General features: G+C 40.7%; 1 protein-coding gene and 2 long non-coding RNA genes across 3 annotated transcripts; all 3 read left to right on the top strand.

The window, feature by feature from the left end:
• The first annotated feature begins 315 nt into the window (after positions 1-315).
• Positions 316-3,494, top strand: LOC121402104. Its single transcript, XR_005966545.1, has 2 exons — positions 316-1,450; positions 1,540-3,494. It is a non-coding gene; the product is annotated as an uncharacterized LOC121402104 (long non-coding RNA).
• A 2,700-nt stretch (positions 3,495-6,194) lies between these two features.
• Positions 6,195-9,771, top strand: LOC121402103. The gene is made up of 3 exons (XR_005966544.1): positions 6,195-6,519; positions 7,051-7,135; positions 9,166-9,771. It is a non-coding gene; the product is annotated as an uncharacterized LOC121402103 (long non-coding RNA).
• Positions 9,772-15,776: 6,005 nt separating this feature from the next.
• On the top strand, positions 15,777-23,018 carry LOC108712601. Its single transcript, XM_041587989.1, has 11 exons — positions 15,777-16,593; positions 17,084-17,203; positions 17,368-17,565; positions 17,848-17,942; positions 18,155-18,265; positions 19,082-19,114; positions 19,239-19,347; positions 20,434-20,476; positions 20,668-20,793; positions 21,343-21,368; positions 22,847-23,018. Exons 1-11 carry the CDS (start codon positions 16,533-16,535, stop codon positions 22,909-22,911), a joined length of 987 nt encoding a protein of 328 aa, XP_041443923.1. The 5' UTR covers positions 15,777-16,532; the 3' UTR covers positions 22,912-23,018.
• Positions 23,019-24,301: the final 1,283 nt, after the last annotated feature.

Here is a 24,301-nt window from a genome sequence, read left to right as displayed (position 1 = left end):
GTAATAGAGGGCGCCCTCCCATGATTCCTGCTCCATCTTTGACAGTTTTGGGCATTGAGCCCACGTTTTGAAGATAGGAGCCGCAGCTGGGGTCAGGGTGTACGTAGTCCTTTATGTTTAAACTGTTAAATAAAGCCTGTGACCTCCACAGATTTTTGACACATACATGTTTCTGTGTATTTAATCGAATGGTGGGGACACATCCTGCGGGGACAGGGAGGATCCTCTGCCTGAAGGCCACCCAATGGGATCGTTGGATTCACGGTGCACACAAACAACCCATACATGTTAGGTCACATGAGCCAAACATTGCTTAAATATTTATTTTGGAGGTATAGTTTTCCTTTAACAGGTCAGTATGTGCTCCCTACTTTATTGGTTGCTATAGATAAGTGAAGCATCTTATTGCATTAACCCTTTGGTCTTTTGGAAGGCTAGGCCTCCTTATATTATTCTTCAGGAAATGCCGTTGGCATGACCTGGTTTACCCATATTCTTCACTTGTGGACTAAATTCCAATGGTTCTGAAATTTCTGGTTCCAACAACAACTCACAGGCAACACTATCCTCCTTTGTGTCCAGGGATATAGAGGAAACGTGTAAATGAGAGATCTAAAAGGAGCTTACAATCTAAAAAAAAAAATTAAGCGGTAGCATTTGATCCTTTTATCGGCAGCATTTCCAAGACTATACCTCCTCCAGTAGAACTGGGTCCATTTCATTATGTTTTGGTTCAGGGGAAACTGAGACTGGAGACATAATATGAATATAGCTTGTCAAACTCTTAGAACACAATACTAGTGCCTTCTAATAAGGGTGGGAATGAGTTATTCATGCAATGGTTTACTCTTAGTTGTGGTACCTCCAGTTCAAAGAAGGGGGCCAAAACATATGGATGCAAAGGGGGAAATCTAGTTTAACAAAAAAAAAATCCTGCAAGGGTAGACCAGCACAACACTGGTAGCAAAGGTCACCTTAAGTAGGAGTCTGTCCAGTTGCAAAAGCCAGTAGTATATAAATCACTGAGAAGAGATGTGTCTTGGAGATGGCAAGTCAAAATCCTGAATGGAATCCTATGGAAGAACAAATGGAATTTAAGACGTAACCGGAAAACCCAAGGCTAACTGCCCTTTCATTTTAAACATTATATTTTGAGGACCCAGGGCTTTTTAATGTGAATCACCCACATGACTGATGCAATTGCCTTCAAATATTATTGGTTCTGCTGGTGTTTTAAGTTTCGAATTTTCACTGCTTTATTGTTGCTAGGGCTTAATTACTCTAGCAACCAGGCAGCAGCTAAGCATGTGTTTAACTCTTGTTTTATGGCACTGTATTAGTAGTTACCTGCAGGTCAGCACAAAAGTTGAACCGCCCTCAACCCTAACCCAACTTCTGAGGTGTCATTCTTTATATACCTGGATCAGACTACGGCCCATTTCATCCTCTAGTAAGCTACCCTTTCCCATACCTGCATAAAGCTGTATGCTCCCTTTATCTGGTCTATAAGGTCTTTAAGTCTTTGCTTCCTCATCTTAGGATCTTTGGGGAGTGTTGGAGAAGAGCAGAGCTCATCCACAGCAACCAGGGGTACCTTGTGGGGCTAAAGCAAGGGCACAAGAACCTCCAGTTAAATTAAGTCAAATCCACCACAAGCTGGAACATAAAAGACAGCAACCTTCAACCAAGGACCTCCAACTACAATGTTGATATTTTAGAACAAAAGCTTGAAGGCTAGACACCAACCTGAGTATTGTTTACTGCTGGAGGCAGCTGCCCATTAGTCAGAATGGTGGGAAGAACTTCCCTTAGAGGGTATATTTACCTCTTTAGGATCAGGGTCACATTTCTTCAGTCCGGGTGTCATGGCTTCCCACTGTTTGATCAAAGGAGTCGGCATTGGGGCTGGGTTGGGTGCTGATAAGGTGGATGCACCCAACCCAGGAGACGTCCACAATCTTCTTGGTTCTGAGTGCCTGATATCGGGAGACATTCCCCAGGGATTCAAAGCGTCTGAATGGTGACACTTCATGTCCATTTCTTTATATTCCTCTGTATTTCACTTTCCTGCTCTGGTTTTGAGTTAGAGCTACAAAGTGTCTAACTAGAATAAATAATTTAAAAAGTGTACTAAAACCGGTTGTTGCACAATTATAGAAAATGTATTAACCCTTTAAAAATTCAAAGTCAATTGTTAATCATATAAAAACTGTCCAGCCAGGATTCAGATTTAATTCAGTGTAAATTCATAAATAAATGAACAATCAATAACTTAAAAATCACAATAATAAAATCATTCCCTTATGAGTCCAAAAAAGATTTTAAACATGGCAAAAGTCTTTGTGTGAGAGTGATAGTTCTCCAAAAGCAATCCAAATCCACAATGTTAAGGGTGAGTAGTATTACTCTTATAGCATAGTCTCAATAGTATTTATAACTCGGTAGAGTAAAGTAAATAGTATAGCTCTTACAGTGTAGTCTCAATAGCTGTTTATACACATGGAATGTGCAAAATGTTGTATGTGGGGTAAAGGGTTTATCGGGGGGTCCCCCACATTATAGAGATTCCGGGGAGAGTGGCTGAGAAACCAAACAAGTTCTGACCTTTTTCTCCCATGAGCCATCAGAGCAGAAATTCATTCATCTTAAATCTACCCGAAACCAACCTTCTGCACCCCCTCCATTGCTCCAACCCTTTCACTGGGGTCAAAATGTTTTGGACCAATTGATAACACATTTTTTGTTACTTTCCTCCTTATTTCCAGAAATGTCTAAAAAAAATTATAAAAACCTTGTTCTTCTCTTGCAGCATTCCCAGCTTCAATGTTTGTTGGAGGCACTTCTGGAATATCTTCCTTAGTCTTCACTACAGGGGGATCTGGAACATTGTCAAAATATCCGCAGTCCAGGAGCTTAATAGCCAGTTCCTTTAAATATTTATCTGAATCAAATCAAAGAGGATTCCCTTAAAGACAATGGATTCCTCGTCCAAAGTGTTTCTCTTTCTGCAAATGAATAGATGCTCTCAAGGTGTTAAAACTACAACTCCATAAACGACCACCCATCAGTGGTCAGTGGTAACTGGGAGTTCATTTTCAGAACCTCAGGGCCCATTTGAGCTCAGTGTTTATAACAGGTGTGGCCTAATGTAATTGACCCACAGAAAATTTGTGTTATATAGAAATTCTTTTTCAAGTTAATGCTAAATGGTGTCCCAGGTATGCACTGCTCAGCCATACTCATGCAACCTACATAAATGTATAGAAAGTTTTGGCTACATAGCTTACAGATTGTAGCAGCCACTGTTTTCTCGCTGCCTTCAAACAAGTTCCAGAAGTAGGTTGAACACTGATCCATCTGGTCTTCAAAACTTGAAACAGAAGAATTGTGGTCAATGAGTAATTTGTGCACTTCATCTTAAGAACATCTAGGTGACAAGCAAGGTCTACTTTGTCATTATCAGAAGATGCAAGATAAATCTACATTTCACCATTTCCAGTGTTACCTTATGTGGTGCCACCATTTTTTGGCAGGTTAACTTCACAAAGTGGTCCATTTCTTTGGAAGACAGGCACATAGCTCAATTTGACCCCTCCTTGAAGTCTTTCTGCACATAGTCTTGGCACAAGGTGTGAAGCATGTACTGAACCTGCTTCTTCTCTGCTTCAGCAAGTGCTCCCTTATCAAGGCTTTCCTCTGGTCTTTTAAGAGATGGAAACAGTGGTGTAACTATGTATTACTGGGCACCACAGCAAATAATATTCTAGGCCCCCAAAATGTCTAAAGGTTGACTTTATTTTTACCAATATCTATTGAAATTGTATATGAATCAGGACCTCATGGGGCCCTTATACCTCCTGGGCCCCCCTGCAGCCTCTAAGTAAAAAAAAAACAGCAACATTTACAACCATCAAAAGGGTACACCCACAGGAAAGAAAGACCCAAAGCCATTTGTACTAACCATACACTAAATGAATGAACTTACATCTTGGCTCAGTGCAGAAAAGGTTTTTTTGAAGTTCTTTGCCAAACTCCAAGTTATGTATCACTTTTAATAATTAGCCAAATTAACTTCACAGAAGGGGGAATAGCGTTTGAGCGCAACCAACTTATTGTTATATGGAAGAAACAGAACAGTCAATGTGTCTTCTGAAGCAGAAGGTTAACCAGCTCATGAAAAGCTCTGCACAAGCCAAAGCACAAGAGTGTGCAGAGACAGACCTTCCCTGACCAGATACCTTAGTTTGGAATGGCATCATAGACTCACTAGCAAATCCCTTTTAGTGCAAGTACAGCAGAATCAATACATGATCATTGTCCCTGTAAAACCTAAGGTTGGTGGCATTCTTCAGTCATCACTGATGAGTTGATCAGCACAAACCAGAGCGTTCCATCTTTGGGGCTGGAGGGAGAGATCTACACTATAGCTGCACGTGAAATTAAAAAAAAGTTTTAGAACTCCATCCCATTAAGTGATCATAACCCAGTCCTGGAATTTGTTAAAACCCAATTCCACTTCACTCAAAAGCTCATCATACACAAAGATAAGCTCATCTGGCAAAAGGATCATTGCATGAGCCTAAACTGGGGTTTGGACCAGATATTGGTTAATCAAGCTGGCAGGAAGGCCCCATAAACAATCCAATAAGCTTTATAACTGTCTGGAGCTGAGTGTATGGCTCACTTTAGACTCATGGCCCAAGTGACAGACTAATGTCCATACATTGCAGGTTCACCAGCAGAGAACAGCAGTACAGAATAAGGTCTGTGATGGTTCTCGTACATCCAGGTCATGGTATATCTTTAGTAAGTCAGACATTTTGCTAGCCATCCAACTGGCTTTCTCAATTCAAAATGACCAGCATGGGGTCGGATACCTCATGGAGATAAGGTGTTGATTGTATTAGCATTCTTGGAATATGGAGGAAGTGGAAGGAAAAGCTCTGGGTACTTACAAAGGAATCAAACACGGTCATTAGTTCAAATATGTGGATTACACCTGGATTAAGACACACACGAGGTACAGACTTTCACTGAACACATCACATTGGACCACAACACCAAGTTAACACTTGAAGATATTTATAAATAATGGACTTTTTTTGGACTGCTTGGTCAGAGTCAGGGAAGGTGGAAAGCTAGAAAGGGAGGTCTACAGGAAACCTACCCACAAGGACCAGTACCTGCTATTTGAATCCCACCATCCACTAGATTCCAAATTGGGTGGTTCATTAGTACAGTAAAAAACATAGCAGTTAACATCCCCACCAGCACAGAGGCAAAAAGAGTCATCTCAGAGGGACCCTTAAAACATGCAAGTCCATAGTAACTAAGTAGAATGAAATGGGGAAAAGGTTAATTGGGCAGCAAGTGGAAAGCAGATTTGGTGTTTTCTGAACATGGTAGAGCTGGAAGCAAAAGCAATCTTGTCTGCACAATCATCCCTGTCTAGTGGGTTCAGTGAAACTTCTAATATTGAACACAGTTATCAGAATTCAGGGGAACTTCTAATAAATGCAGGGCTTGGATTTGTCAAGTGACCTGGGAAGCCTAACTTCCTTAAAAGTCCAGAAAACTAAATGTGCTAAAGTAGGTCACACTTTCTGGAAACTGTTGCAAATATATCAAAGCTGAAGTTAACATATGTATTAAAGGGTTACTGTCATGGGAAAAAAGTTTTTTTCAACACTCAAACGTTAATAATGCTGCTCCAGCAGACTTCTGCACTGAAACTGGTTTCTCAACATAGCAAACTGATTTTTTTATATTTAATTTTGAAATCTAACATGGGGTAGACATATTGTCAGTTTCCCAGGTGCCACCAGTCATGTGACTTGTGCTCTGATAAACTTCAGTCACTCTTTACAGCTGTATTGCAAGGTGAAGTGATATCACCCCCCCCCAGCAGCCTAACAACAGAACAATGGGAAGGTAACCAGATAGCAGCTCCCTAACACAAGATAACAGCTGCCTGATAGATCTAAGAACAACACTCAATAGTAAAATCCAGGTCCCACTGAGACACATTCAGTTACATTGAGTAGGAGAAATAACAGCCTGCCAGAAAGCAGTTCCATCCTAAAGTGCTGGCTCTTTCTGAAAGCACATGACCAGGCAAAATGAGATGAGATGCACCTACATACCAATATTACAACAACAAAAAAAATTAAATTATAAAAATAAATTTTATATTTTATACTTTCTGGAATATATTGTAGAGTGAATTATTTGCAGTGTAAACTGTGTCATTTAGAAATAAAAACTACACCATAAAAACCATGAAAGAATCCCTTTAATATATGTTATGCTCTTATCCAGGTAAGAATGACACATGTACGCCTCTAGTGTTTATGGACTGAAATTCCCCGAATACTCATATTAGAGTTTGGCAAACCCACCTCGTGCTACTTTGTCTTTTCCCATCCTTAGTATGCTCTTCTGCTCCAATTGGTGAACAACCAAATGATGACACAATGGATGGGGATTTTCAGAGTGAACACTGACCGGATTGTCCCTCAGGTAAGTCTGGCTTTAGATTAAAGACATCTAATTATTGTATAGATGTAGCACAAGCCTTGAGGAACCTGTGTCCTGTCCAACTAGGGTTGCCGCCTGGCTGGTATTTTACCGGCCTGGCCGGTAAAAATGATGGTTGATCTCAATGTTATTAATAGGGAAAAAATATAAATATATAGGGAGGCCAGTATTTTTTCCAGGAAAGGTGGCAACTCTATGTCCAACAGGTGGATGCAGATTACAGTCCGGAGCTGATATGGTGGAGGTGCAAGAAGTGGGCTTTTAACGTCATGACCCGTCTATTTGAACGGTACCTCTTACCCATGAGATGCCTGTGAGCCTCTTGCCAGCCAATCATATATTCCCTTTGTATTTCATTATGCTACATTGTTTCAGGATGAGCAACCTATCACCAGCATTGTGAAACTGCAGGAATGATACTGTCATTGGTCACATCATTACAGAAACTACCCCTTCAATCACCCAGGGTCCCCATAGGGTTTAACTGATTTGATTTTGGTTTTGTCTTTTTAGGTATGGGAGCCCCAGCAGTGTCAATAAGGAATATTTTGAATTTTCAGAGTATTGTTTGAAGACCTATGCTGTTGGAGTTTTGCAGGTAATGTATTAAAACTAAAGCCTTCAAAAAAATTGAGGGTAACCTGATATAGACCGGTTCTGTAAAAGTAACCCACAAAGTGGCATCACAATGTAATATATTTTCATGCCATATCGTCCCTGTTATTTGCAAAAGTCAGCAGCCTTTGTATGTTTATATTTTATGCACTGCTGGTTCTGACTCTTGAAACAGTGAAGCTGTTGGCTCAGGAGGACACCTGACTTTTTCTGCTACACTGTTTGAAGTGGCAGAACCAGAGAACTGAAAGGAACCTTTCTCATTTTCTTATACTTGAAATTCGTAGTTTTGGCTTTAATTTACCCTGCAGAGTTCTACAAGGAGATCCTCTCTCTGTCCTACAGCCTGACCAACCAGACCATCTCCCATCAGATGTGGCAGTTATTGGGGATCCTGCTATTTTACAGGTCTGAGATCGTTTGGCTGTACTGAAAGCTTTAGCCACTAGAGGTGGATTTTGTTTTGTCTATCCCTGTCGCTGCTCAGGACATAAACTCTGGAAATATTATTCTAAGCAACTTTCCAATATGTAATCATTAACGGTTTTCTGTGGAGTGATTGAGAAGGTGTGAAGTTTCTGTAGTAGAACAAAGGTTCCATAACAGTGAGTGCTGCATCTATTAGAGGGGTGGTTCACCTTTAAGTTAACTTTTAGGGGCAGATTTCTCAAAGGTCGAATTTCGACCATCGAATGGCTATACTTCAACTTCGAATATCGAAGTCGAAGTTTTTTTTTACCGAATTTGACCGTTTTGCAGTAAAAAAAAAATCGTTCGATCGCACGATTAAATCGCTCGATTCGAACAATTTCAGCGATCGATCAAAGATTTTACTACAAAAAACTTAAAATGCATTAGAAGGTCCCCATAGGCTAACATAGCACTTCGGCAGGTTTAATTTGGCGAACTATTGAAGTCAAAGTTTTTTTAAAGAGACAGTACTTTGATTATCGAATATTCGAATATTCAAACTATTTTACTTCGAATCGAATTCGAAGTAAATTCGAAGTCGTAGTATCCTATTCGATGGTCGAAGTATCCAAAAAATGACCGAATTTTTTTACTTAGAAAATTCCCTCAAATTCACTTCGACCCTTGATAAATCTGCCCCTTAGTATGTTATAAAATGGCTAATTCTAAGTAACTTTTTAATATTTTTTTTTCATTTTTGAATTTTTTTCTGTTATTACAGCTTTCAAATGGGGGTCACTGGCCGCATTAAAGGGCTTGTTCACCTTTAAGTTACTTTTCAGTATGTTATAAGAATGGCTAATTTTAACCAACTTTTCAGTTGGCCTTCATTGTTCATTGTTCCTTTCTTATAGTTTTTATTTACTGTATTTGCCTTCTGACTTTTTCCAGCTTTCAACTGGGTTACACTGACCCTATCTAAAAACAATACTATGTAAGGCTACAAATGTATTGTTAATGCTACTTGTTAATATGTATCTTTCTATTCAGGCCCTCTCCTATTTATATTCCAGTTTCCCATTAAATTTAATGTACAGTTGCTAGGGTAAATTGGACCCTAGCAACCAGTTTGATGAGATTGCAAATTGATAATGATGATTCTCATTGGACCATTCTTTTTTTTAAATGCACAGAAGGATTTGTTTTTGGGAAGGTGCACATCCCCTTTAAAAGTCATATTTGTGTTCCATTTTATATACAGTAATCGGATCCTTTGCATCTATACGAAGCACATGACCTTGTTTACGGATTCAAGCTGACCTTCTATCCTGAGATATAAAACCAATAGGATCTAGAATAAACTTCTTATATGCCTGACAAACAAGGCCAAGGCCAAGCAACGAGATAATACTCGCTTTCTGTATATATTTCTGTCGCTGGAGATAATCCATCCGGCCAGCTGTGCATATACCATGCGGCACCTTAAAGCCATAGTCCGCTCCATCAGCATATAAATGTTATGTTCTATTAATATTAAAAGAGAAGTTCACCTAAGAATAAAGTTTTTGTTTTTTAATATTGTTTCATGGCTGTGTTTTCCAGTTTCTCGAAAGACCCAACAGCAGCTCTCAGTTTTTCGCGGGAACCAGCTTGGACGCCATTGAGTAAAGAACCCCCATGGGTGCAGGGCTTGTACGGGATACTAACTTTGCAAGGAGGTCAGGAGTTTAAAAACAGGACAGGTTGAAGTTGCAAAAGGTCACCAGCATTAAACTATAAGGGCAATTCCAGAAAGCAGGTCCTTGGCTCAAGTCCAGAAGTTCCGAGGCTTCTGGAGGAGGTAGAACCACATACGATGTTGGTTGTTGGATTTCATTGGAAATTGTTTGTCTAAACACCCTAATTCCTTTCCTCTTGCTTGATCCTTACTGTCCATAAGTGCATTGGGTATTTCCAGTCTATTCATCACTATTAATCTGCTGTGTGTCCTGCATCTCCGCCATCGCTGGGCTAAACCATTTAAATTTTCCTGTGGGGAGTTAGCGTTTTCCAACAACCTTCTCTGCTCCAATGGGCTTTCTGCTGACATGGGGAGGCCCATTTATCAAAGTCTGAATTTATTAGGGATGCACCGAATCCACTATTTTGGATTCTGCTGAACCCCGAATCCTTCATGAAAGCTTCGGCTGAATACCGAACTCTAGTTTGCAAATGCAAATTAGGGGTGGGAAGGGGAAAACATTTTTACTTCCTTGTTTTGTGACAAAAAGTCACGTTATTTCCCTCCCCACCCCTAATTTGCATATGCAAACTAGGATTCGGATTTGTTTTGGCTGTGCAGAAGGATTTGGCCAAATCCGAATCCTGCTGAAAAAGGCAGAATCCTGGCCGAACCTAATCCCGGATTCGGTGCATCCCTAGAATTTATCTCATAATTTTATGAAAAATACTCCAACCAAATCTGCGCAGGTTTTCCCCCCCTTATTTATCAATACATTTTCCCGAAAATTTCCTGTGCAGGAAAAACCTGTGAAAAAACAAATCTTTTGGATTTTTGGATTTTCCATCCGAAAAAATCTGAGTTTTTGGGTAAAAAATTCAAAAATCCAAAACATTTCGGATTTTTGCCACGAAAACCACAAACTCTTTGGATTATTGCACAAACCCATTGCAGATCAAGATATATTCGGGACTTCTCCCATTAACTGATATGCAACCTCTCTGGGGGATCATTTTTTTTCAGCAGCCCCAGGTAGTTTTTATGCGTTACTGCTTGTTTGTGTGTACATCATCTAAGCACCAGAACCCGAGGAAATGTACTCTTGTTTATACTAGTCACTAATCTGTTAGATTCATATTTGGTCAAATTAGTGTTTTTAATAAACCTTGGTTTTTTTTCCTATATTTCAAAAACTGCTGTGTTTTTTTTATTTATTAAATGAGAAAGACCAGAAAATAATATAGATAGAAATGCTTTTTTTATGTAGTGTACCAGCCTAGAGGTTCAGCAGCCCAATAACGATCCATAATGATAACTGATATAATAATCTAGGCCTTCACAGTTGCACCCAGCAGCTCCCCATCTTGGATCTTTTTTTGTGTCAGTTGCACTGCACATGCTCAGTGTGCTTTAGACGGCTGCTATTGGAAAACTAAGCTAAGGGGTCATGGGAAATCATCAAACAGGAAATTATGTTCACCAACACTAAGTGGCAGATTTATCAAGTCAAAACTCACAAATTGAATTGGGAATAATCCAGACTCGATTTGAATGTGAATTGAAATTCGAGATTTATCAAACCTTTACCCTCTTAATAATTCAAATTTGACTATTCGCCACCTAAAACCTTCTGAGTTCATGTAGAAGTCAATGGGAGAGGTCCAGTGACCAATATGAAGAAGTTCATAGCCTTACTGACATCAAGTTTTTTCGGTAATATCCGTTCGAGTTTTTTTTTCTTAAATAACCTCCCAATCGAATTTCGAGTGTATTCAAATTTTAGTAGAGTAAAAAATTTTTTACATGAATTCAAAATAATAATATAATTTTAGAGCAGTCACCCTAGTCATAATCCACCCTTAACCTTTCCGCATTAACCAATTAATTTTAAACTGTAGAAATACTAGGCGGGGGGGGTTCAAAGGAGGTAACGCAATAAACACAAACTAAAACTCCCAGAATCCTCCATTAGATCAAGCCACACTTTCAATGTATAAATGTATAAAAGACAATCTTCATTACAAATTCATTAGCCATATAAATTCATTAGCCATATGAATTACGAGGATAGTAAAAACATTTAAAAACAATTAGGCAACAATATCACCGGTGAAAAAAGTGTTTTATATATCAGTGAAAAAGTATAGTACAGGTATGGGACCTGTTATCCAGAATTCTTGGGACCTGGGGTTTTCCGGATAACGGATCTTTACTTAAATTGGATCTTCATACCTTAAAGGATAAGTAAGTAAATGTATAATTGATGAGGGTGTTATTCTAAGCACTTTTGCAAAGTACATTCATTATTTCTTTTTTTAAAATTCCAAGATATTATGGGATACGTGTGCTGTTAATATGAATGAATTTTGTTACAACAGCGCCACCTGCTGGTCAGTTTCTGACCAGTCTGACCACCAAGTAGTCAAGGAAGTTGTCAGGAGAAAGAAAGAGGCTGCTCTGATGTTCTTCTGCTTAGGAAAACAATTAGAAACCTTTCTCAAATCTTTCCTAAGCAGAAGAAAATCAGAGCAGCCTCTTTCTTTCTCCTGACAACTTCCTTGACTACGTGGTGGTCAGACTGGTCAGAAAATGACCAGCAGATGTATCTTTTAATATCTTGGAATTTAAAAATAATGAATGTACATTGCAAAAGTGCATAGAATATCACCCTCATCAATTTTACATTCACTTATTTTTAAGGTTTACCTATCCTTTAAGTTTACTAGAAAATCATGTAAACATTAAATAAACCCAATAGGCTGATTTTGCTTCCGATAAGAACTAATTCTTAAATCTTAGATTGGATCAAGTACAAGCTACTGTTTTGGGTAGGATTACACGATCTCGGTGCGATCCGACGTGCTGTGACAAAACTCATGCGACAAAAATTAGGCTGCACGCTGCGTCTGAATCCCACAGTCGTGTCGCGTCAGATCAACGCTGTGACACCATGCGACAATTCTATCTCTTACCTTATTTTTACCGCAGCACGTCGGATCGCGCCAAAATCGTTCCTGTAGTCCTACCCTTTATTATTTGGATAAAATGGAGCCTATGAGAGATGGCCTTTCCGTTATTCGGAGCTTTCTGGATAACGGGTTTCCGGATAACAGATCACATACCTGTACTATTCTTTTTCACTGATATATAAAACACTTTTCTCAATGGTGATATTGGTGCCTAATTGTTTTTAAATGTTTTTACTGTGCTGGTTATGAATTTATAAGGCTAATGAATTTCTAATAAAGATTGCCTTTTATACATTTAAAGTGTGGTTCAATCTAATGGAGGATGCTGGGAGTTGTAGTTTAGGAAATTATGTCCACCTGTCATAAACTCAGGTAAAGGACAACAACCCAATCCGCAGTAAAGAAGATGGGGAGATAATTTAGAGGTACAGCTCTTCCCTGCTAAAGGGCGGTGGGGGCCTTGGGCACAGAAGCCCAAAACATTTTGTGCAGCATTTCCGCAATATTTAAAGGGATACTGTCATGGGAAAACATGTTTTTTTTCAAAACACATCAGTTAATAGTTCTGCTCCAGCAGAATTCTGCACTGAAATCTGTTTCTCAAAAGAGCAAACAGATTTTTTTATGTTTAATTGTGAAATCTGACATGGGGCTACACATATTGTCAGTTTCCCAGCTGCCCCCAGTCATGTGACTTGTGCTCTGATAAACTTCAGTCACTCTTTACTGCTGTACTGCAAGTTGGAGTGATATCACCCCCTCCCTTCACCCCCAGCAGCCTGAAAACAGAAAAATGGGAAGGTAACCAGATAACAGCTCCCTAACACAAAATAACAGCTGCCTGGTAGATCTAAAGGTGGCCATACACGGGCCATTAAAAGCTGCCGACAGACCGAGTCGGCAGCTTATAGGCACGTGTATGGGGCCCTCCGACAGGCTTAAGGTGGCCATACACGGATAGATCCGCTCGTTTGGCGATGTCGCCAAACGAGCGGATCTCCCTCCGATATGCCCACCTTGAGGTGGGCAATATCGGGCTGATCCGATCGTGGGCCCTAGGGCCCAACGATCGGATCCTAGCGTTCGCCAAACGGGCGGTCGGATCGCGGGACCGCATCAACGAACAGATGCGGCCGCGATCCGACGGGATTTTTAACCCCATCCGATCGAGATCTGGCCGACTTTCGGCCAGATCTCGATCGGGGAAGCCCGTCGGGGGCCCCCATACACGGGCCAATAAGCTGCCGACTTGGTCTGTCGGCAGCTTTACCCAATTGATATCTGGCCCAAAGTTGGACAGATGTCAGTCAGACAGGGCTAAAAATCCCATCGGATCATGGACTGCATCTGTTCGTTGATGCTGTCCAGCAATCCAACCACCTATATTTGAGTGCAAATTGAAGAGGCACCTATTGTTCTATACGCCTCTAAGCCCCGCCTGCATCCTTAGAGAGACAATGGAACTAATACAAATCCTTCTTTGCATTGCTTTACTGTGCAGGATTGTGTGATGCTGTAGCGCCTGGAGATGACAGTAATCTTTTCTATTACACATCATTGTGACATCAGAACTGTGATGCCAAACTTTTTTTGGATGCTTTTTATTTTTTCACACTTAGGGGAAGATTTATCAAGGGTCGAATTTCTAAGTAATGGGAGTTTTTTTGAACTCCCATAACTTCGAAATTCAAATTAAAAAAGACCAAAATTGGGTGAATAGGCCAGTTTTTGATCGTACTCAAATCGTACGAATCGAAGTATTTGATCGAATTTGATTCAAAGTTTTTCCAAAAATAATCTTTGATTTTTCAAAGTCCACCAATTGACTCCTAATGGCTTCTAGGAGGTCCCCCATAGGCTAAAATAGCAATTCGGCGGGTTTTAGTGACGAATGGTCATGGTCGAATTTTTAAACAGACAGTACATGATAAATTTCAATATTTGAATTTTCGAATTTTTTTCCAACTCAAATAGAATTTGGACTATCTCTAGTCAAAGTACACAGAAATTAGCTAGAAATTCGAATTCCGCCCCTTAAACCATAAATAAATCAGAAAAAGAAATCTCGTCTCTGTTGATACAGTATATGGCTCTTAAAGGGACATTACACCTATTTCTGTAAAATTACATAAATGATCCCTGGGAAAGCGAGGTATACTGCCCTTCTGGATGTAGGGGCGGGGGGATTTTTTTAGCCTTTATACAGTATATAGAGCACCAACTTGTTACCCAGGCACAAGACATGATGCAGTACGCTTATGGGGGGGAGGACCCTGGTGGTTGAGAGGAGGACTCTCAGTGTTACATCCACTGTGGGCCACCAATGCCCCAGTCTAACCAGAATACCCGGATATTACCATGAATATCCTATTTAAATAGCCATATAAAGGAAGCTTTATAATGTCACATGATTCAATATTGTGTATTTGAAAAACTAGCATGCCCCCTAGCCAGGGCCGCCATTAGAAATCACGGGGCCCCGTACAACAAATTTTTGGGGCCCCCTGGGCCCCGCCCACACTGACGACAAAGCTCCACCCCATATGCCGCCCACTCCACATCGCAGTTAAAAGACCACACAGACATCAAGTTATAAAAAGCTATTGATGGTCAGGGCCCCCTTATAAAAAATTGGGGCCCCAAAAAAAAATTTAAAAAAAAAAAATTTAAAAAAATGTTTTTTTTTTTTTTTAAAAAAAAAACATTGGTGGCAGGGGCCCCCTTATATGTTAAAAAAAATTGGGGCCCCAAAATTTTTTTTTTAAAAAAAAAATGTTTTTTTTAAAAAAAACATTGGTGGCAGGGGCCCCCTTATAAGATAAAAAAATTGGGGCCCCATACAATTTTTTTTAAAAAAAATGTTTTTTTTAAAAAAAAACATTGGTGGCAGGGGCCCCCTTATAAGTTAAAAACAAATTGAGGCCCCAAAAAAAATTTAAAAAAAAAATGTGGCAGGGGCCCCCTTACAAGTTAAAAAAAATTGGGGCCCCAAATTTTTTTTTATAAAAAACAAAAACAAAAACATTGGTGGCAAGGGGCCCCATACAAGTTAAAAAAAAATTGGGGCCCCAAAAAAAATGTTTTACAAAAAGATTGGTGGCAGGGGCCTATAGAATATTAAAATAATACATTGGTGGCCAGGGGATTAAAAAAAAAAAAATACACAAACTGGTGTTCAGTAGAATTGAACTCATGGCTTCAGTACTTCAACTTCGCCTCCTTTCGTGACTTCGGGTCTTTGCGCCGTTTCAGGACTTCGGCTGTTTTCGTGACTTCGGGTCTTTGCGCCGCTTCAGGACTTCGGCTGTTTTCGTGACTTCGGGTCTTTTCGGCGCTTCGTGACTTCGGGTCTTTGCGCCGTTTCAGGACTTCGGCTGTTTTCGTGACTTCGGGTCTTTGCGCCGCTTCAGGACTTCGGCTTTTTCCGTGACTTTGGGTCTTTTCGGCGCATCGGCTTTGGCTTTTCAGCACTTCCGCATTCGGCAACGCAGAGGGAGGACGTACGGGGGGGCCCGGAACTTCAAAAAATGCAGCGCTGACGGGCCCCCCTTCATGCCCGGGCCGGGTACGCTTGTCCCCCCTGTCCCCCCCTGATGGCGGCCCTGCCCCTAGCCACAGAGCTTTGCTGGCACTGGTGTTCACCAGTATCTTTTTTGGGGCCTTCATCAATTACCTATTTCAGCTTAGGACACCAGAAGTTAACATTTAGCTAGGTAAGATGTCTTACTAACCCCTGGTTTTACCACCAGTACAACATAGGCCTAGGATGGATATAAGGAAGGTAGGTATGGTAGGATTTGCAGCAGAAGACTGGGCTGGATATGGTGGATCACTGGTTAGCACTTTGGTCTTGCACTACTGGAATCTTATTTGATTCTGACCTGGACACTATCTCTATTACCTGCACAGGTTTCCTCCAACACTCCAAAAAAATTCAGGCATGTCCATTGGTTTCTGCTAAAACTGGCCCTAGTGTCTGTGAATGTGGTAGGGACTTTAGATTATAAGATCTGCTGGGGCAGTTACTGAAATTTGCCTTCTCTAAACGAATGACTGTTATTTACTAACATAAAAGCAGCACTCAAAGGAGATCATCATCAGATTCCAAATCCAGTTAAAGCTGTGCAACTATCAGTTTTCTCATGGTTCCCCAAGCACCTGCTTGCAGGTCAACCCAGGTCTCATGTGTATATAAACCATAGCCTCCTTTAAGAGCCTCAAAAACTGAAAGCTTGTTCTCTAGAGGTCCAGCTCTTTGTATCAGTGCTCTCCCTGTAAAGATGAAGGTCTTGTGTCTTCTGCTGGCTTGGATTGGCTTGTGCCATGGACAAGTAAAGCTAGGTACGTAAATAGGCACTCATTTCCTTTCATTATATCTCTGTTAGAAAGGCAGTGCCAGGCTGAGAAGATGAGATGAGGGGTCACTGGGAAACCATAGATGCTGGGACCTCTAACCACCTCTAACAATTGTTATTTTTTCATATAAAAGTTCTCCAATGGAGAGTCTTCTGTTGGAGCTACTTTGTGTAGCAGTTTGGCTTGAAAGCCCCATTGTGCTGGCTAAAACATAGAGGTGACATGCAATAAAAGCCTGATTAATCCAATTAGTGGCACTTATGAGTCAATTATAGTTCCCCATAGTCCTAGATCATGGACCCCCAGAAAATGTGGAGCTTACAGGGGAGATAGTAGTTGTGTCTGACAATGAATGGGAAGAGCAGAGGTTGGCTTAATTCCGTTGGCATTGCGATGTCACTAGGATGAAATCTTGTTCTTTCTCCTGCCTCTTTGAATGATGGCTGCCTTCTCTCTCTTTCGTTTATCTACGCAGGTATATATAACCTAGAAAGTATACTGAGCGTGTCTGGCTTGTCTGCTGGAGTTTATATGGCCAACCAGTACCACCTTGCCCAGTCCAAGAAGATGGTGGGAGCTGCATTTTTTGCTGGAGGTACAGGACTGTTGAATATTTTATATTTTTACAAGAATATTGCTCAGTAAAGTTGTATTTTCTTGTATGTGCAATTAAGGTTTTTTTTTTTGTCAGTGTCTACTTTACTACTAACTACTAACTTCTGTAAGATCTTCTAATTGATGGTGGTTGCTCTGTTGCAGGTCCTTTTTACTGTGCCCAGGGAAGCATGCTTACTGCCACCAATGCCTGCATGAAACTACCCTACAGTATTAATGTCAACACCCTGGTCAGTAAAACCAAGAGTTATGCCACTTCCATGCTCCTCGACCCCATATCCAACCTCGCAGGGCAGAAAGTCTTCATCTTCTCGGGCTCCAAAGACACAGTGGTTGTCCCAGGTGAGATCCCTAAGGAAAATTGTGCATGATCTTCAATGTTCTGCTGACATCTCATACCTTTGACCATGCCTGGTTACGCTCAGGCACCCACCACCACCCTACCCATTTTGGGTCTGTCTGTTATTCTTGGGTCACAAAGAGCTGCCACCAGGATTCCAATTATGTACTCTAGAGAGTACAGGAAGGTTCTCCTCTTGATTCTCAAACCCTAAGATAAAATTAGGAGTTAGGAATCATATACAACAATATGGATTTACTATTAATTTCTATTTCAATTTGCAGGAGTGGTAAAGAAGCTGGAGGAGTATTACACATCTTTTATAACTAGTCCTGGAGCCATCAAAACAGTCTATGATGTCCCAGCACAGCATGGCATGGTGGGTACTTGCACTGCATAGCTTACTGGGTGCACTGAACATTCAGCAGAACCACAGTAGCTGTAGTTGTCCTGCACTATCACTGTCTATGGAGAATGCATCTCCCCACTGTTCTTCAACTGCAACTTGACTTCTGCGTGATGCTGAGATACTAGTGCTGATTTGGACCTACCTTTCAATAACTAATTTATGTTATTGGTTTATTTCTATAGCCAACCGACAGCTATGGAGGCTCCTGCGGCTTAACCAATTTAAATTACATCAACAACTGCGATTACAACGGAGCCTATGAAGCCTTGAACCACATTTATGGAGATCTCCAGGTAATGACTAGTTCTGCTTACATACCCAGTGTGCCCGTTACAGGTTATTTGGAATAAAGGGCCATTGTTTATTTTTGTGTAAATTAATTCCCCTGTACTAAACACAATTCGACAGGAACAGCCCCCTGAATCTGTACATAGCCTATGGCAGCATACAGTAGGTATACCCCCTGTACTAAGCACAATTCAGCAGGGACAGCCCCCTTAGTTTGCTCATAGACTTTACAGAGAGATCCCATAAAACTATAGCAGTATAGGTATTCCCCTGTACTAAGCACAATTCAACAGGAACAGTCCCCTAAATTTGCTCATAGTCTGTACAGAGAGATCTCATAAAACTATGGCAGCATAGGTATTCCCTGTACTAAGCACAATTCAGCAGGAACAGTCCCCTAAGTTTGCTCATAGTCTGTTCAAAGAGATCCAATAAAACTATGGCAGCATAGGTATTCCCTGTACTAAGCACAATTCAGCAGGAACAGCCCCTTATGTTTGCTTATAGTCTGTGCAGAGAGATCCCATAAAACTATGGCAGTATAGGTATTCCCCTGTACTAAGCACAATTCACCAGGAACAGCCCCCTAAGTTTGCTCATAGTCTGTACAGAGAGATCCCATAAAACTATGTCAGCATAGATATTCCCCTGCACTAAGCACAATTCAGCAGGAACAGCCCCCTAAGTTTGCTCATAGTCTGTACAGAGAGATCCCATTTAACTGTGGCAGCATAGGTTTTCCTCTGTACTAAGCACAATTCAGCAGTGAAATGTATGTGCAATAACACACTAATAAAACAACTTCTCATCTTTACTTACAGAAGCCAAGCAGTTCTGCAGAACTCACTGGGCAGGTAATATTATGACTGGCACTGACCTGCTGTTACATACCCTCATTTATTTAGTGTATTTATTAAGCCTTCAGATCTCAGTGTATCCCTTTAGTTATTCATTTCTGCTTTTTTGTTATGTTGCCAGTTAATTCTGTATGACCAGTCGGAATATTTTAACTGGGCCGCTCCTTCCACCTATGGGATGGACACAGCTGGATATGTGTATGTTCCTTCTTCCTGCCAGTCTGGAGAAAGTAAGTAACCCAATATAGGTTAGCAACATAACCCCAGGTGGTATGTACAGATATACAGTATGTAATAACACTATGCCAGTAGGGATGAGTGAATATTTTGATGAGTTTCACGCAGAAAAGACTCTCATAGACTTCATTGGGAGAAAAAAAATTGTCACTCATAGACTTTAATGCATTTGGGTGTGTCTCCAAAGATGCCCCAGTAGCTCCCCATCTTCTTTTCTGCTGATTCACTGCACATGCTCTGTGCTGCTGTCAGTTACTGAGCTTAGGGACCCACTCACAATATACAGTACACATAGAATAGAAATGTCACAATATAAGGCTGATTAGTAATTAATACAGATAATTACTACATGGCAGCACAGAAACCAGTGCAATTAGCATCAGCATTTAATAATCAGCAAACCTGTAGCATCAGCTTATATTACAGGGAAGCTCATTTTCTGCTGGATAATTAGTGACGAGCCCTAAGCTTAGCTTCTCAACAGCCAATCAGAGCCCACTGAGCATGTGAGTGTCACAGACACTTTCCAAGATCGTGACCCCCTGTGACAAGTTTGAAGTCCTGGATCATTGCTGCTGTTGAGAAGCTGAAACTTTAGGCTGGTGCAATAAGTTTAGTATATAAGATATGGCATTTTTAGCCACATTCATTGTAAGGGTTTAGTTCTCCTTTCAAGCACTGTTCAGCAAGAACAGCCCCTGTGTTTGTGCATAGCCTGTACTGAGCCAACATATATTTAACTATTCCCCTATAGTAAGCACAGTCTGAACAAAACAGTTCCTATAATTTTGTTCATAGTCTGTACACCACCGACACCATGGATTTATAGTATCTCTCTGTACAGACTATGAGCAAACTTAGGAGGCTGTTCCTGCTGAATTGTGCTTAGTACAGGGAATACCTATGCTGCCATAGTTATATTATTTCTCTCTGTACAGGCTATGAGAAAACATAGAGTGTTATTCTTTCTATTATAAGGGCCCTCTTTGGCTAACCATTGGCCAGTTAAATATTTTCCTATTTATTTATATGTTGACTATAAACATTTCTGACTCAATTCTGTCTCGTTGCCGTTACAGAGTGCAAACTCCACATTGTATTTCATGGATGCCTCCAAGGAAGGTACGGTCACTGTTTTTTTTTATCATTATTCACTGCCTAGGGACCACTCTGTACCTCATTAGATATAAAATGTAATACATCTCTAACAATGAGAGAAATAATAGAGCTCATATATTGGGGCCATCTGGGCCATTCTTAGACATGTGACTTTCTGCTGAGAATGAAACAGTTTTGGTTGTTCTGCTCTCCAGAGAGAAAGTCGGAGACCGATTTGCCAGAAACGCAGGTTACAACCAGGTGGCCGATCTGAATAACTTCATTATCTTGTACCCTCAAGCCAAGTCCAACATGTCCAACCCCAATGGATGCTGGGACTGGTATGTACAGATTTGTTTAGGGGGGAAAGGGTGGTATTGCAGGAAATGCTGGGGCCCCTAATCTGAAGGAAACATTAAAATATTAGCATTCTCCAAAGGCCTATAAGCCAACACGCAAACCCAATACTAAATTATTTCTGATGGCAGCTACAGCCAGGAGCCGGGTGCTCTCGTTACAGGCCACATGAGAAATACCCCTAATTATTATTATTATTGTTATTATTATAATACTTATTATTGAGGTACATTGCACCCAACAGCAATGATTCCATCCTTGATCAGATTTCCAGAACATATTTGGGAACGTAAGAATGGGTGAAACAAGTAATACTCACCAATCAGCAGGTCAACTGTTTAAAAACAAAAATCTTATTGGTTGCTTTGGGTTACTGGACCTGGAGCAAACTTACTGTCTATAATGAAACAGCTTCAATAATTGACTATTAGAGACAGCAAGCTAGTGTGTTCTGCCTATGGACTGTGATATATTATAGGACATCCAGCTCTTCCTTGTATTGGGAATAATGTATTTTATTTTCACTCCTACAGGTGGGGATTCACTGGAATGTATTACGGTAAGAATTGTTTAAGTTACACACAATAATTTAAAAGTATATTGGAAAGCAATATTCGACTACTACTATCAATAATCATTACTGTATGATAGTTATACCCAAGGCCCATGAACAGAGCCCCATTGTGATTTCTAATTTCCTTATTATTTACATTAGGGGGTGCATTATCCCTTATAATATATGCAGGGGCTGGGCCAGACCGACTGGGCACCCCAGGCAACCCGGCTGGTCATGTTGCATGAGCACAAACAAACGCGCACAGGTGCCCAAATAAAGGTGCACTTTGCAGGACTAGGGGTAGGCAGCAGGGAAGGTACGTGACTGGCGCCCCCAAGCTTTGCACCCTAGGCATGTGCTTCTTCTGCCTACCCCTAGTTCCATACCTGAATACATGAGTGATACTCACAGTTCCCTGTATAACTCAGCCTGCAGCCTTGTGCCTTTGTATGGTCACAAAACAACCCCTCAGTGACTTCTAATATCCTTATCATTTACAGTAGGGGGTACATTATCCCTTATAATACATGAGTGATACTCAGAGTTCCCTGTATAACTCAGCCTGCAGCCTTGTGCCTTTATATGGTCACAAAACAACCCCTCAGTGACTTCTAATATCCTTATCATTTACAGTAGGGGGTACATTATCCCTTATAATACATGAGTGATACTCAGAGTTCCCTGTATAACTCAGCCTGCAGCCTTGTGCCTTTATATGGTCACAGAACAACCCCTCAGTGACTTCTAATATCCTTATTATTTACAGTAGGGGGTACATTATCCCTTATAATACATGAGTGATACTCAGAGTTCCCTGTATAACTCAGCCTGTAGCCTTGTGCCTTTATATGGTCACAGAACAACCCCTAAGTGACTTCTAATATCCTTATCATTTACAGTAGGGGTACATTATCCCTTATAATACATGAGTGATACTCAGAGTTCCCTGTATAACTCAGCCTGCAGCCTTGTGCCTTTATATGGTCACAGAACAACCCCTCAGTGACTTCTAATATCCTTATCATTTACAGTAGGGGGTACATTATCCCTTATAATACATGAGTGATACTCAGAGTTCCCTGTATAACTCAGCCTGCAGCCTTGTGCCTTTATATGGTCACAGAACAACCCCTAAGTGACTTCTAATATCCTTATCATTTACAGTAGGGGTACATTATCCCTTATAATACATGAGTGATACTCAGAGTTCCCTGTATAACTCAGCCTGCAGCCTTGTGCCTTTATATGGTCACAGAACAACCCCTCAGTGACTTCTAATATCCTTATCATTTACAGTAGGGGGTACATTATCCCTTATAATACATGAGTGATACTCAGAGTTCCCTGTATAACTCAGCCTGCAGCCTTGTGCCTTTATATGGTCACAGAACAAACCCTCAGTAAAAAAAAAAATTGAAAAAAAAAATTGAAAAAAACCCCACTTCTATCCTTTTCTAACACCTTTACCTGTTCCTCTGCAGCTAATAAGAACGGCTATCAGATGACTGGCGTCGAAAGGATGATGCTGCGGACCCTTGGCAAATAGTAACAAAGTTGGGAAAAATTCTATTGAAGCTCATTCAAATTTACCCTAGTGTGGGCTACCATGTGGGCTTATCTGTAAAATGTGTATATTATGTATGTGAATATTAGTGTTAATATAATAAAATGTTTGAAGTTTACTAATGGACCCCATCATTATTCCAAACCATATGCTACAAGATGAAACCTAAAATAGTAACAAAGTGACCACCAGGATACCAGGAAAACTCCCAGTGGGCCCAGGTGTCAGTGGCCCTTTTGCTTCTAACCATTTGGCCTATTTTATGGTCATTCCCTATTTCTTTATGATTAAAAAGAGATTTAATAATGGAAGAATAGAGTGCAGTATGTAGATATAAAAGACTAGGAGAATAAAGGGGTTAAGTGAAGAGAGGAGAAATAATAGTTCTGAGAGTGGGGCCACGTTCTAAGGTTTTCTGATGAGCCCCTGGCATACCAGTCAGATATGATTTTATAAACTACTACTATAGTTTATATAAACAAGCTGCTGTATAGCCATGGGGCAGCCATTCAAAGATGAAATAGAAGAATGACACAGGATACACAGCAGATAATAGATACGTTTTGTAGTATACAATGGGATTCTCCAGAACTTATCTGTTATCTACTGTGTATCCTGTGCTTGAATGGCTGCCCCCATGGCTACACAGCAGCTTGTTTATATAAACTATAGTAGTACTTATCTGTAATCTACTGTGTATCCTGTGCTTGAATGGCTGCCCCATAGCTACACAGCAGCTTGTTTATTTAAACTATAGTAGTACTTATCTATTATCTACTGTGTATCCTGTGCTTGAATGTGTTAAGGATTCTCTAAGTGTGGGTTGAGAGAGATGGTTGTGATTGCGCAGGTGAAAGTGTTATCTGAAAGGAAAGTAGGTGATGGTTGGATAGGGGGAAGGGAGAGTTTGTAAGGTTGGAAGGGTGGCAGAATATAAGATCAAGAGCATCGTCTTTGCGGCGACCAATCTCCCCGAATGCCTTACCTCTGTCTTGCTCTGGCTAAAATGAAAAATCGCCTGCGGCATGGCACACACGACGCTTTGTATTCCGAAGTCACCGAAGTTGTCTCGCCAGATTGGAAAAAACAAACGTATGCTGTGGACTTCAAAAGAAGTGAAGGAAAGAGAAGTTGGGGTGGTTCAAGTTTGAAACCTACATTTGGGGGATCTCCCCCAGTCTAGGGGTATTAGTAAATGAGAAGGAGTGGGCAGCAGGTGAAGCAGTGTTGGTGGGAGAGAGCCATGTTTCAGTGATAACCAGAAGATGAAGAGATTTGGATATAAAGAGGTCATGAACTGCTGTGAGTTTATTGCATATTGATCGTGCATTCTAGAGGGCACAAGAGAAAGGCAGAGAGGGTGAAGGCTTTA

This window comes from Xenopus laevis, chromosome 3S (assembly GCF_017654675.1).
Source record: "Xenopus laevis strain J_2021 chromosome 3S, Xenopus_laevis_v10.1, whole genome shotgun sequence".
NCBI lineage: Eukaryota > Metazoa > Chordata > Amphibia > Anura > Pipidae > Xenopus > Xenopus laevis.
This window is presented reverse-complemented; position numbering and strand designations above follow the sequence as displayed.